This window comes from Anoplopoma fimbria, chromosome 11 (genome assembly GCF_027596085.1).
Source record: "Anoplopoma fimbria isolate UVic2021 breed Golden Eagle Sablefish chromosome 11, Afim_UVic_2022, whole genome shotgun sequence".
NCBI lineage: Eukaryota > Metazoa > Chordata > Actinopteri > Perciformes > Anoplopomatidae > Anoplopoma > Anoplopoma fimbria.
Window position 1 is genome coordinate 19,881,554 of NC_072459.1, and position 15,039 is coordinate 19,896,592.

A 15,039-nucleotide genomic window follows, 5' to 3' on the forward strand; every position below is an offset into this window, starting at 1 on the left:
GGGCTAATTCCTAGCCTTTAAAGCCTATCTTGGCACCTACCAAGAGCATAGGTCCATTAGAGGAAAGCTGCCATTAACTGATGTGACCGATAGCTGTGCACGGCCAAGGGGGCCCTCTCTGTTGTGTGCAGTTGTCGGTGGAAGCAGGGTAGACGTCAGGAGGGACGAGAGTTAGCAGCCAGGCGAGTTTCCTCGACCACCTGCTTAAACAAGTCTAAGTGTCCTTAATACGGGCTTGGAGCTGCGGACCCTTTAAACGGAGAGCTGGTTCAATATATAATCCGGTATTGGGCTTTATCACCCGGATCTAACAGTAGTCAGAACAACAACAAGCAACTTTGAACAGTTTGAAAAAGAAATTACACGGCAGCATTTACAAAAAAAAAACGTGTCTTTATTGTTCTTATTGCTGAAAATGACAGAGGTCATTGCTGTAATCAGAGCTGTGAGATTTATTTTGGTTTAGCAGAGAGTGGCATATAAAAAAAAAAAAAAAAAAAAAAAAGTCATGTGATCATTGTGATTGTCAGAGCCATTCCAGCTGGCGTCAGAGTGGGCGGTGGATCAAACCTGCTGGGTGATCATCTTCATCATCTGCAAGGCCATGGGTCCCTGGTCTGAGGGAATCTGTGACGAAAGGGAAATACATTTTTATTTTATTTTTATTTATTATTGTTGACTCTTAATAGTTTTACATAACTAACGTTGATTCCGACTTGCTCTGGCGTCATGCACACGTAGTGAATGTTCTCTCCACCGGCTGCAAGACATGGCATGATGGGAATGCCAGGCTGTCGCCTGATCAAAGAGTTGATCGTCTCTTAGTTTTGTGAAATTTCCTAATTTTACATGCAATTGTAATATTTAACAATAGATTAAGAAGAAGTAGTCACTGTGATGTCACCAAATGTTTTGCGGACTACAGTTTTTAAGCCTCGAGTTCAGCATTAAGGCCATCTCCATCTTGATGTTTATGAGTTAATAACAACCGAACGCTTAATTAGACATTTTTAAAAGGTGACCAAAAAAAAGTTTATAATTAACTTTAGGGGATAGAGGTGTGAGATGAAAACACAGACAACTCCCAGACTGGACAATGCAGTGGTAGTGAACTGTCAATCACAAGGTAGCTCGCTCTAAACCATGCTTTATGGTCTATTTTACGTAATGATCATCATGCTGTATTGAAATGGACTTGAAACTAGAGATTGCAGCCATAAACTCATGTTTACTGAGGTAATAAATCAAGTGAGAAGTAGGGTAATTTTCTCATAGACTTCTATACAATCTAGAGGAGTCTCCCCCTGCTGATCAGTAGAGAGAATGTATGTTTAAGGCACTCTCGCAATGGCGTCCTTTTTAGGACCTGGATGTTGCCACCTGTATTTACAGCTAACTTGTTGGATTGAGCCGTTGAACAAATTGTGTGGTTGATAATAACAATAATAAAAGTTATTAATATAGCAGCACTTACAAAGTGCTTGACAAGGCAAACAGAAGAATAAAAAAAAGGATGGAATACAATGCCATGGCTGTTGTATCTGCGATTCTACATCCTTTTCAGCCAGTGTCTTACCATGTGACCGGCTTTGAGGATCCAGTAGAAAGCGAAATTCTTATAAGTCTTGCAGAAAGCTCCAGTAACGCCCGGGGAGATGGGGTCATCCAGGGGGGTCCACCTCAGATTGTTAAACCCAGGTAGCCCCTCCCACTTCAGCCTCTTCACCCACAGCTCCTGACCTGTGACAGGAAGCAGAAGCCCATGTGACAGGAAGCAGATATCCATGTGACAGGAAGCAGATATCCATGTGGCACACCTCTTCTCCAAAGGATTTCAACATGTGGAATGGGTTTACACCACTGCTGCTAGAACAGAAGGTAATACAAGGAGTAGGTTACCCATGGTGTCCACTATCAGATCCAGCTGTCCGTTGTAGACTGTGACGTTGACTCCGGCATCCAGCAGCTGGTCGACCACGTCCACCACTGGCCTCATAAAGTCTCCGGCCATGCTGCTGAACACGTCCTCTGCCTGGCCTGGACACAGACAGGAGAGGGTCAACCATATCAAATATGACAAGGAAATAGAAAAAGATTACTAGGGACAAAGTCAACTGCAGAGACACAGTACCTCCCCAGGTGACATTATTTGGGATGATGCCCAGTTTCTTCCTGATTGGTCCATTCATCAGCTCGCTCAGCGATTGTTTGTGGAGCGGTCGAATGTGGCGACGCGCCTGCAGAGCTGATGGGAGACAGAACATTCAAGTTAAAATAGGAAAAATTTGCCTAAACCCTTTAAATATTTCACATTAATACCGTCAGGAACGCATTTCATTCCATGCCACCAAGTCCAAACAGCTGTTCTTTGTTTGTGTTTTTTAAATTGCTGGCTGGATAAGATCACCCGGCGCAGCGACTTACAGATGTAGTCTTCTCCAGCCACAGAAGTGCGTCTCTCATCCGGCTCCTGGGTGAGGATGTTATAGAAGTTCACTCCGTTGGTGTTCTGACGTGAAAAGCAACACAAGCCCAAAATCAAACCCTCATGATCTCTGCGTGCAGAGAGGAAATCATTCTTTACAGATGAAATATGGAGAAAATTCCTTTCAGAGCAAGTGGCCAGTTTACAAGCTTATTTAAAGCTAAGTCATTGTCAGACGTTAGTGGGTGGGCGCCGAGATGCATTTCGGCCAATTCTTTCCACCTCTTTTGTTCTCCACATGGACAGTTTACCTGCTTTCAACAAACGCCAGCTTGCACCCGATTGGTCAATACTACAAACAAAAACTAGAACACCTCCGATACCAGAATAGTTTCCCCGTATCCTACAGATGCCACATGTGAATGCAGGATCTGATTACAGAGATTACTTTCTGAGCCATTTGTCAATACCTTAATGTAAGATGTAATTCCCAGCACATTATTTTAAAATGTACCCCAAATAGATACACAAAATATAGAAAACTACCGAAAAAATATCAAAGAGTTGAAATAATTTTTACTTTCAGTACATACTGCCGCTGCCCTTACAAAGAATGTACTTCCGCATGCGGTTTGCATTCAATGTGGACGTACTACTGCCTCTTAACATGGCACCTTGAACTTTGCCCTGTTGCTGCTGCTCAAAAGGATTGTGGGTCAGAAGAGCCATATAAAAGCATACAGTGAAATGCGACCAGATGCAGAAGAACATCGTGGTCATTTTTGCATAGCGCATTTGACATCTTATATACATAACTATTCCTTCTTATTGACGGATATAAAGCACACTACAAAAAGCGCAGTCTAAGAAAAAGTGACCCTGACGGCATCCAACCATGCTGTGGATCCTCCTGCGTCGCACCAACCTGCTCCACCACCGTCTCAGTCACAGACCACAGCTCGGTGGCTTTCTGAAACTGCTGCTGCTCCACCGCTTGCTTCACTGCCTCCGCTGCACTGGTGACGTCCTCCAGGCCGTGATCGTCCAGCAGAGACTGCACAGCAAAGGGGCCACGGTCAGATGAGATCTAAGCGACCCTGCTTCAGATATTTTAATAGAAACTAAAGTTTGTTACTCACAGTAGTGTAGAGGTAGGGCCCCCAGGTCATCACAGAGTCTGTGGATGAAGCAGAACTGGTCATTTCTCCACCAAATCACATAAAGATAAACCCTTAAGCTCCGATAATGGGTTTAACATTCTTCATCTGTGATGGGCGATTTATAGGCAATAACCACAATAAAGACAAGGTAACAACTTTAAAAATCTGGCATTTTAAATTTTCCTTTTGCCCTGGGCAAATATCACACACCTTGTTAACCGCATTCAACAACATGATAATTATTGCTAACCTTTTCTTGGAAGTTCGGCATTAAAAACATCAAGCTGTGGGGTTCTGTTGCATAATTTCTCAATTTGACCTTATTCGATTATCATACTACATTTAACAGTCAGAAATCTCTTGTGAAGTCGAACCATAGAAAACTAAGTAATGGATGTATTATGAATGATATTAATTGAGGACTATGGGGAGCTACAGTACATTTAACTTGTGCCGATTGCCTCATGGACAATACCTATGCCTTCTGCCGTTGTGTAACCTAAATGGAATTTTGTTGTTCCAAAAATCTTGATGTGAGAATGTAGTTTAGGTTTGTGGTATAGGTCTGATGGATACTGACCCAGTGGGGAAATCCAAGAGTCCCCAAGTGCCACACCAGCAAAGTTGCATTTCACAGTCCCTTGTGCAATGGCCTGGACAGACAAGAGACACAAGTTAAAACACCAATTTCTTTAGAACTCTGACAAACTACAATCAAGAAATCCCCAAATCTAGTTACTGTCATTTGGGCAGCAGTCGATTGTTCCAAGAGGAACCTAAAAACGCTTACACTATTTTGCACAATATTGAAGTTTATTACTTCTACATAAAAGAAGAGAGCCACTACACGGTTCGTTGGGTCAGGTTTTGTTTTTTTGCCTACTAATCATAAATCACATGACAGTTGTTTGACATGGGGACTTTCCAATATCAGTGAGCTCACATGTCATGGACCTGAAAGGGGAAATGTCTGAAAGAGAAGTAAGGAAACCATGCTTTACCTTGGTAAGTTCCAAGGAGATAGCGGCTGCCATCTTCCCTCCATAGGACTCCGAGAAGATGTAGAAGGGGACGCTCTGCACAAAATGACAAAATGTTTTTATGTAACGGATAATAAGCCATGGCTGCACTCATACGCAACACTATAACTGATAAGCAGCAGTATAGCTAACTTGTTAGCCATAACTTTTTAGTCCTGCTCTAGTAATGAATTGTACTGTTTTCTTCCAGCACATCTAAAGCTAACTGATTAACATTTTCTTTCCGGTTTGTTTATTTTATACAAAAACTGAAGTCTAAAATTGACATGTTGGGGCAGGGCTAGCGGTTTTCCCCTTCTTCCAGTCTTAACACTAAGCTAAGCTAAACAGCTGGTGACTTTAGCTACATTACAAAAATCCCATACTTTTTATTTTTACTTTTAGTGCATACTGCAGCTGCCTTTACAAAGAACATACTGTTGCATGCGGTTCAAACTCAATCAGGACACAGTACTTCCTCATAACATGACCTAGAAATTTGACCATCTTGCTGTTGACAGATGATTAAATGTATCTAATGTCTATCCCAAAAAAATAGCAGTTGGGGCAATGCAATTTGCATATTTGGAGCATTCATACTCTTTTGGGTGTTTACGCTTTAAAAATAAATAAAGCCGAGCTAGTTCTTTGTGACCTCTGTTTCTTTGTAGAGTAAAATTAAAATATCATGCCTAAGTGATGCAAAGTGCAGTGGACATACCTGGAACTCTGCCTTCTGTGTAAAGAAGTCCTGGAGCAGCACCAGCATGTCGGAGGCCACCGTGGCCACATCTTTGGCAAAGCCGTCCGGCCTGTCGCTGTAGCTGAAGCCGGTTCCCACAGGGTTGTCTACGAACAACACACTGGCTGCCTGCACCTGAAACAGTCGACACACACAGAACATATATCAGCATGTTAACCTACATATATACTAGGGCTGCCCTCGACCAAAGAAAACTATTAGTCGACTTATACTCATAATTTGTCGTATTGCGTTTCTCAATAAAGAGACGCTCAAAATAACCACTTTAAATCTTGTTTATCAGAGATGTGCTGAAAGGTTTCTTGGATAAAAGTCTTAAAAAAGTTTAAAAGCGACAAAATAAAGCTTAATCAACGGAGACCAAAACAACAAATGAATCAACTAATCACCCCAAAAATCTATTTATCAGGGCTCTGAAAAAATAAAAAAATAAAAAAATAAAAAGACAGAATCCAGTAACTTTGCTGTCGCAGGACTGTAATATTCTCTTCTTCTTACCCAGCTCGTCTTTCTGGGCTTTAGGTCCCCATCCAAAGGTCCGATCTCTGCGAAGTTACCAAAGCCACTTCCTGATCCTCCTGGTCCACCCTGAAGACACATGGAGCAAACATGCTCATCATGCTCCAATTTTAACTAGCCATCATTTCAGAGATTATTGGTCTGATTACCCATTTTCTGGATAATTACTTATTAAGAATAATACTATTACACTATTATAGTATTGAAGAAATAATACTAGATCATCCACACCACAAATGATACAAGATCCTTTACCCAGCTAGCTGGTTTTGTCCCCTACAGTAGAGTTATAAACAGACGTCATTAGTCAGTTCCCCCTCTGCTGATGAAAATAGAAGCAGCACTGCCGTTACTCATTCAGTCACACTAGTTGTGATGTGTGGTCATTTAAACTAGCTGACAGCTATTTCAGACGCAGCTTTTTACTTCCATATTCTATTTAGAAATCCACTTACAGAGAGTTAAAACCTGCTCCAGTTTGCGTTTAAGTATCGCATCTAGGAGTTTGACAACAAATAGAATAGTCTAAAAATCAAGGCAGCAGGAACAGACGATGTGACAAGTATGAGACAACCTGTAATGTGCTTCCCCGAGAAATACATTTCCCAGAATGCAACTTAATAGCATCTTTTTTTGTTAGACTGTTTACCTGTAAATACCCCTGTCTGTCAAGGGGACTCAGGTTTGTGACAGACTAGATCACCTCTATAAACTGCTTTATCCCACGGCAATGACGTCACTTTTACAGAAATACAGAGGATTCACCAGACAGTATATCATGACTCAAACAGATCATTCTCTGCAAAGTGATTTTTATATAATGCATGGGAAACCTGGGGAAGTTGTTTTTTTGGACACACACACACACACACACACACACACACACACACACACACACAGACACCTAAGACAAAAACCAGATGCTTTGGAAAATAGCACGTGACTTGTAAATCAGTTCAACCTTGGTGTGTGTGTGTGTGTGTGTGGTGTTTTTTTAAAGTTGTCAGCAGAAATGAATGCATCCGATCGCGTCCTACCTGCAGCCACATGACCAGAGGCAGGTTCTCGAACCCAGCTGCCTGGCTGTCGGCATAGTACAGCCACCAGAACATGTGGGCCCCGTCCCTCACCTCCACATAGCTCCAGGCTTCCTTGCCGGTCGGGGGTCTGGAGAGCCCTGCACGCATTATTAAACGACATCCAACAGTTATAACTCGGTGTTGAGTTACCGTATTACTTACAGGCCGATGCTACAAGAGTTTGAAACTAATACAATGGCGCAAAGAATATATCAAAACTAAAAGCGTTAAACAAGCGTTGGTTTCGCTTTGCAGCCGGCTGAACAAACGTCTGACTTTAGTCGTCTAGACTTGTCTATACACATCATACAGACCAAAATCATACCTGTGTCGGCGACAAAAGCCAGGAAAAACCACAAACTGCAGGCTGCTGCTGCTGCTGCTGTCCGGCCCATCGTTGAAGCTTGAGTTTGAGCTGGATGTGCTTTGTACGGCTTTATTGCTCCAAGAAATCACATGACCACACTCGAAATCAGCTGACCGACATGTTTTGTTTTTTTTACCTGGCAATGTTGCTCGGATCTATGGGGAGTGACCAAAAAAAGCTGGGTAAGTAAGTATAAAAGATCAATTTAAACATTTAAATACAGAAAAATATACTGATTTAAAAAAAATCTGGTAACAGAAATATTTATTTCAGGGAGAGGGACGAATTCAGCTTCAGTTGTTAGAGTTAAGTCCTAATATTTTCGGTTTTGCCAGATAAACTTTAAAAATATAGATTGTTATCCTCGGGCTAGCAATCAAAGAATACGTTTTTAATGAACTACAATTCCCTTGATTCATTGCATTCAGCGTGTTGTCGTCTTTCTTATCGAACCTGTCAGTGGTAATCGGCCTCAACGCCAGAGGGCAGTGTTGGGAAAGAGTTGGCTTTAGACTGGGCACTGGCTCTGTTCATCAGGAAACCCAGGCTTCCGGTTAAACGCTGTTCCTTCAAAATAAAAGCACGAAAGGATCAAATACAATACACCGGTACATGTAATTCGATTTTTAAGTCACCAAAAAAAAGATAGCTAAATGTTCTTTTTTTAAATATACATGTATGTGTTACAAAAATATAGAAGTACAAATGATATGTACTTTTTTTGTTTAATTCCGCCATACTTCAGAATATGTCATTTTAATAGCTTATCGTGATATTTCTTCAGAAATTGTATTCTAAATTCAGAGCATTTCAGTAATCATCTGTTATGATACGTTGTAATCAATAGTGGCTTTATTATTTGTTGATGCATTATTTACCTAAAGATCAGACATTATAAAGAACGACTTTTGGAAAATTATCTTTGGCTGAGTTTATTCATGCCGTCAAATGCATTTGAAAATAGCAAGTAATCACTTCATCACTTTCTTATAACGCCATAACGTTATTAAATGTGGAAGAGATGCCAATAAACAGCTCCTTTTTTCCGCTAGGCGATTATTGGACTCTTATCCTGAAAATCCTGAACGGAAATAACATCACTGTTGCCGGTGGAACGTAAACGGCGGTGTTTTGGCTTGAGGTCGGTTTGCGGCATGGCTTCCCACGGTAACAACTTTATCCGCGTGCGCTTGCACTTTGACTACCCGCCGCCGGCCGTCGTTGACTGCCGCATGTGCTGGCTGCTCGTGGACCTGAACACGTGCCGCGTGGTGGCGGACCTGGAGAGCGTCATCAGGGACAAGTTCGAGTTCGGCCGCGGGAGCATCCTCAGCCTCTTCGTGGAGGACTGCTACCTGCCGCACACGGAGAGCGTCTACGTGGTGCGGGACAACGACAGCCTCAGGTGTGCGCCTGCTCCTTCTACTGTCATAGTTACCCGGCTGTGACCTTTGCTGTTCTCGGGTCAGCTCTAAAAGGCACCTGAAGATGTAGGGGCCCCAGGCAAAGACGAGCATGGAGCATCCTTTCTGTTTCAGCGAGATCACTTCCGCCAGAAAGCCACAGGTTGATTGTCAGATGCTAATTCAGTCTGGGTTGTGTTGTATTTTGAAAATCTTGGTTAAAGACCTATTTATTTTTAGTTTACACGGTACAAATGTGCTGGATATGGGTGTATGCTATGGTTATATCTCTCTGTCAACATAGAAACATATACATTCAATATCCAGAAACATGTAAGGAGTGAATGTGTCATTTTTAAGCAGTTGCACTGCAAAATAATGTGTTTCAAATCATAAAACCCCCATGTGCCTTTTAGAAAATAAATGTTCTATCAAAATAACCATGCAACACTACTGAACAGTTTAACGTTCAATATGTTACAATAAGTATCTCTGTATCTTCTGCTTTAAATTTAAGTCAATGGCCTGCGGCCCCCAAAAAGGTCAACCTTTGATGGCCATGTCAGAGGCTGTGGAAAAGTATTTGTCATTCTTTCCATGCCTCCTGATAAAATCTCATATTTGACAAAAGAAGTCTCAACTCAAGGTTACCATCTTTTCCCAGGACTTTAAGTTTGCAAAGTGTTCATGTGACCTTAAGCTCTGAAAAAAGTAGAGATTCTACTTTGCCAAATACTACTGTTGAGGTCTATTAAGGGCCGTGAACTCTGACGCTTACGGTCATTATTTGAAACAGAAGTATATTTGAAAAAGTTTTAATCTTTCCTTTTAAAGAAAATGCTCCAACGTTGTTCAACTTCCTTCTTGGTTTGCCAGGGTGAAGGTGGACCGTCTTCCCCAGGTGAACGGGCACAACAGCTGTACAGATGCAGAGAGTGAAAGCTGCAGAAAGCGACAGAGGCCCACAGAGGACGATGGGCCAGGAGAAAATGGAGTGAGCAAAAAGAAGAGGAAAAAGAGGAGCGAGGAGAGCGTGGAGACGGCGGGGATGGATACCAAGCAGGCTTCAGGTGATGAGAGTAATAAGAAGTCCACAGGAAAGAAGAAGAAGAAGAAGAAGAAGAAAAAAAGAAGGCAGAGGAAAATGGCCCGACCGTCTCCCCCAAACCAGCTGCTTCTACCAAAAAAACCCCAGTAAAACCCCCCCCGAAGCCCCCAGTGGCCCAGTCAAAACCACAGAAGGTCCCCTCTTCAGATTCCAGTAGCAGCAGTAGCGAGGAAGACGTAGCTCCCAAAAGGCCAGCTGCCCAAAAACCAGCACCCAAACAGCCCTCCTCCGCCCCTGCTGCCTCCAAGGCGCCCCCGACCACCAAACCCTCCCAGACAAAGCCCCGCCCTCCATTGTCATCCTCCTCAGAAACCTCCTCCGACGAGGCGGCCGTTGTTAAAAGCCCGCCAAAAAACATCTCCACAAAAGGAATAAGTGAAAACTCTAAACCTCAGCAGGCTCTTCCCGCCCTTCGGTCCACTAACGGCGTGCAGGGACAAGCCGCCGGCGTAGCAGCACCCCCTCAAGATAACTCAGACTCGGACAGCGAGGAGGAGATCAAGCTGGTCATCAAGCGGCCGGTGCAGCAGCCGGGTTTCGGAGTGGGCGGCGGTCAGTCGCCTTGGAGAGGCCGCGGCCGAGGGCTGGGCAGGGGCGGCGGGCGTGGAGAGGAGGAGGGACGGGGGCCGGTAGAGGTGCTGGTAGAGGGGCAGATAGAGGGGCAGGTAGAGGGGCGGTCAGAGGGCGTGGCGCTGGCTTTGGGTTCAACTACGACGGAGCCAAGGAGCCGTCCTGCCAGACCGATCAGCTGACCAACGTGTCCATGCTCCTCCAGGTCTGTCTGCATCTGTCTTTGCTGTAGGATGCTATCGGTTTGATTTCAACACCTCCACAGTTAGTTGTTTTAATCGACTGCTCCCTAAGCCCCAACCCCCGTGGTTACCGTTGCTACACTTGTCAAGCGTTCCCAGTTTATACTATTAATGATGACAAATTTATCACTGAAAGTCTCAGTCGGCTGGTTAGTTAGACATGCTAACGTTTGCAGCTATCGTTGGAGCATTAATGTTGTACAATCCCTTTAAAAAGACGCCACCATCCAAACTCTATATATGCAAAGTATTTCTGTTAGCTCGGGCCCATCGCCTTAAACATGTGAAGGAGAAATCCAAAACTTAAAAGGGTAACTTTGGTATTTTCAACCTGGATGCGTTCTTCCCCACGTCTGTGTGTCGAAATGCAGGCAACAATTTCTAAATCTGGTCCAATGTTGAGGAAGAACTGCAATGTCATCACTCGGACATCTCCTCCCCGTCAATTAACGTCCACTGAAAGTGCTTGTTTTTGCCACTGACAGGGCTCGGATTGTTGTTATAGGTGTCTGACAACGTTATGGAAAGAACCCTGAAGAGAAATAAAATGTTTTTCTTCACCTTTTTAGCTTGATCCGGTCTGTCTGCTCGCTCGGAGAAGTCTTGTTCGGAAATCTCACGTCGCTCCAACATAGCAGGAAAATGTCATTTGGAAATCGTCTTTTTAGAAAACACTTAGCCACACAACAAACTCTGACAACACCAGCACTCCTCTCCTCAACTGTCACTCGCATTTCCAGCGTTGTCTTCCGGGAACAAGTCACATGACACAATAACAAACAGGCCAGATAAAGGGAAAGTTCAAGAAAAAGGTTGCATTTCTCTTTGGGTTCATTCCATAATGTTGTCAGACAACTATAATATCAAGACTTTCGGTGGCAAAAACAAGCACTTTTAGTGGACGTACATTGGCGGTTACGTTGCAGCCCGTCGGTCATTTCGACCAAAAAAATATGGGACAACTGGCTCCAGGTTAAAAAGTTCCCCTGGAACAGGCCTGCCTAGTTACCGTTGCTAAGCTAGGATTTAACAAGCGCTGTTAGGAGGGGGAGGGGGTAAGCAAACATTCATTACATTAATGAAATCTCAGAATGTCCTTGACTGTCACATTATCATCTGATTGGCAGTACAATCACATCTCTTGTATTCATGGAAACACAGTTGTTAGCTGTCCATTGAATACAGTGTATGAAAAGGCAGCAATAATCTCTTTGGTTCTCTTACGCAGAATGTAGCAGAAGCTGCCCCCAAACAGGACTACAGCACCATGCCCCTGCTGGCTGCCCCACCACAGGTGGGGCAGAAGATTGCCTTCAAGGTAAGCCTAGTCTTATTCACTACAGTGTATCTGCTCTGTTATTGACGCTGCAAAGCTTTCATTCATTTGCCAAAAAATACAAATAATGCACAAAAGAATTTGACTGATAGCATTGTTTTTTTCCCTTCAAATTATAGTTATTTTTTTCAAATCCAACTACCTCTTACCAGTAGGTCTACTAGTGTGTTCTAATGGGAACTATTCTTTTTATAGTAAATTTAATAACAGACAGTAATAAACCATGTTTCTTATTTTGGAAAAGTAAGAGACTTTGAGTCTAGTTGTAAGCTTAATTCCCTAATTTCTTTGTGCGTGTGTGCTCACAGTTACTGGAGCTAACTGAGAACTATACACCAGAGGTATCAGAATACAAGGTGAGTGACATCATCACTGATAATGAAGTGCTAGGTTGTTCATTCATACTGGAGCGTCATCACACCACTGACCGACAATGTTGCTGTACATTCTAGGAGGGGAGGATCATGAGCTTTGACCTCACCACCAAACAGATTGAGCTGCAACTACTGAACAGCACTCAAGGTAGGGATCATCTCACCACTGACGCATACAATATTAATTGTATTTTAAAAAATGCCTATTTCAAAGTTTATACATCAAGATTTCGTTCCAAAACTCGGTCGGAAAATATATTATAAAAGTCCAAAATTTCAGCATATGGTGTTAGGGGGGGAAACATGTTCTCGCTGTTCATTTTAAATGTAATGAACATATCAGAAACAGCAGATGTTCCAACTTGTGCCACACGTTTGTGATTACTCGTAACCCGCCGCTTCTCCCTCAGCTCCTGTAGAACCTGGCAAGTTTGACCTGGTCTATCAGAACGCAGATGGCTCAGAGAGCGTGGAGTATGCAGTGTCCAGAGGCTCTCGGGTAAGCCTAAGCAAATTCAAAGGAACAGTGAACTGGATTTGGGTAGATCTATTGGCAGAAATATAATATAATATTATTAAGTATGTTTTCTTTAGTGTATAATCCCCTGAAAAACTGAATTGGTGTATTTTTGTCAGCTTATAATGAGCCGTTTGTATTTACACACGGAGCCGGTCCTCTTCAAGAGTCCGCCATGTTGCATCGCCACATTTCTACAGTGGCCCAGAACGGACAAACCAAACACTGGCTATAGATAGGGTCTTTCATTTTATTTTGCGTCGGCCACCATCGTTCTCCTACACGCTTGGCACAATGTAAAGGTTTCAGTTGGTTGCAATCTGCATCTTGACCACTAGATGCCACTAAATCCTACACACCGGCCCTTGAAAGGAATAGTTAAATATTATGTGAAATGCGCTCAATTGCTTTGGATGTGAGGAAAGGATTGATATCAGGCTCACAGCTGTGTGGCATACACAGAACTGGTGTCAGGACATGGTTAGCCTAGCTTAGCATAAGGACTGGACGCAGGGGGAAACCGCTAGACTGGCTCTCTCCAAAGTTAACCATGGTTTGTACTTAATGCACGGACATGGGATTGATATTGATCTTACAAGCGTATTTAATTGGAGCTATTATCCCTGATGTGTCTGAGAGAGTGTCCATGCGAGTCCAAGCTAATGAGGAATGAACTTACTTCTGCCACAAGAAGACATCACTTATGCTAAATTTTCCATTTCCAAGCAGTCTGAGAACTATAGTGGCGAAACGGAAAAACATGAAAGGCCCACTAACCACGTATAGTACAGACAGAGGCCAATAACTCAGTATTATCATTTGACTTTCAGTCGAGTTTTATGATATGCTCATATTGTATTAATGTTTTATGAATTTAAAATGAATGAGCTCAACAAATTGTAATTTAATAACAAAAATAGTTATAAGATTAATTATTTTTTTACAGTTTAAAATCAAAAGTCAAATTCCCATATAAATTCCCTGGAATTAAATCTTATTAAAAGTTAAATGAATGGATTATCAAGTCTTTTCATTAAAACAAAAGCTCAAGTTAACAGGCTATCGTGCACCAGCTTATTCCAGACAGTGCTTTATTAAATGCCATCGGGCCTACAAAGGTTAAACTGTATGGGTCCCTTACAGTGACACAGTGACAGTGGCAGTCAGCAAAAGCAGTTAAAGCCAAAGCCTTTCTTTTGTCTTTAAACACAGGTTTTATCCCCCTTCCCTTTAATTTGAGTGAGCACATTCACCCAGTGATCCCCCCTTTACAATTACTCATCTGGTTAGGATGAGTAATTGTAAAGTGATAGAAAAAAGGCGTCACATGCAGAGAGCAACAGGCGTTAGTTAGTCAGTCAGTAGTTTCCTGTAATATCCAATTCAATCCTTTTGGCATCTTTGCGTAATCAAGGTTAAAATAACTTCTTCACTTCCTCCCACAGGTGACAGAACGGTGGGACTCACTGCTGGAACCAAGGCTGATCATTTAAATGAGACTAAACAGTGACTTTGTAAACCTAAGTTATATACTGTGGAGTCACTTTTGTACATTGCATATGACAGCAAAGGGATATGAATAAGGTTGTTTATGTCTCCCTTCTCTCTACTCCAAAATAAGTCAACACTTCACACAGCAGAGCTACTGCAGCTGAACGCTATGACGAATGTTATAATTGTTGCATTTTAATTGGGGTTAGATATGAAATACTGTTGTTTTTTTTCCTTTTAATATCTAGGTTGAATGTGTGAGTGCTTCAAAGACTGGGACGAAATGGTTTTATGTTTTGTAAAATGATAAGACTGATATCCGTCTTGTATGAACTGTTTTTTTTCTAATAAAACACTTAAGGTGCATGTCTATTGTATTATTTAAATGTGGAAATTCTCTATGATATGGAAGGTAATTTCTGCCAGGAAAATAAACAAATGGTAGGATTGCTAGATCTACAACTATTCACTTCCTCTGTTTATGAGATGGTTAAAGTTTAATGTAGAGTCTACATTTTAATTTTTATATAAAAGTCACTTGCTGTGTCCCAAATGTGTACCTTGGCAGACGTTAAATCAAACTGGGACTTTATAATGTGAGAATTATACAAAAAAGAGAAATGGTTGGTTAGAATTTATTTAATTCATAAATCTTTTTGGAGCTGT

General features: G+C 42.3%; 2 protein-coding genes across 2 annotated transcripts; one reads left to right on the forward strand and one right to left on the reverse strand.

Annotated features, from left to right (window-relative positions):
• Window positions 1-393: 393 nt before the first annotated feature.
• Window positions 394-7,451, reverse strand: scpep1 (serine carboxypeptidase 1). The gene is made up of 13 exons (XM_054608315.1): window positions 7,291-7,451; window positions 6,924-7,063; window positions 5,866-5,955; window positions 5,326-5,481; window positions 4,587-4,661; window positions 4,166-4,238; window positions 3,565-3,602; window positions 3,351-3,479; window positions 2,425-2,509; window positions 2,132-2,245; window positions 1,900-2,037; window positions 1,577-1,740; window positions 394-627 (listed from the first exon to the last, which is right to left on the reverse strand). The coding sequence occupies exons 1-13, from the start codon at window positions 7,358-7,360 to the stop codon at window positions 565-567; spliced, it is 1,335 nt and encodes a 444-aa protein (XP_054464290.1). The 5' UTR covers window positions 7,361-7,451; the 3' UTR covers window positions 394-564.
• On the forward strand, window positions 7,440-14,732 carry coil (coilin p80). The gene is given in 10 exon segments (XM_054608324.1): window positions 7,440-7,514; window positions 8,385-8,737; window positions 9,612-9,859; window positions 9,862-10,444; window positions 10,489-10,618; window positions 11,884-11,973; window positions 12,300-12,347; window positions 12,444-12,513; window positions 12,776-12,864; window positions 14,328-14,732. Coding segments are annotated over 9 exon segments (1,557 nt in total). The 5' UTR covers window positions 7,440-7,514; window positions 8,385-8,486; the 3' UTR covers window positions 14,376-14,732.
• The last annotated feature ends 307 nt before the right edge of the window (window positions 14,733-15,039 follow it).

Excerpts from the sequence above, each read along its gene's own strand:
- scpep1 (XM_054608315.1), bottom strand. The coding sequence starts at position 7,360 with ATGGGCCGGACAGCAGCAGCAGCAGCAGCCTGCAGTTTGTGGTTTTTC. Across the intron at positions 5,482-5,865 it reads AGCCCAGAAAGACGAGCTGG|GTGCAGGCAGCCAGTGTGTT; the intron begins GTAAGAAGAAGA and ends CGACTGTTTCAG. Across the intron at positions 1,741-1,899 it reads TCTGATAGTGGACACCATGG|GTCAGGAGCTGTGGGTGAAG; the intron begins GTAACCTACTCC and ends TTCCTGTCACAG.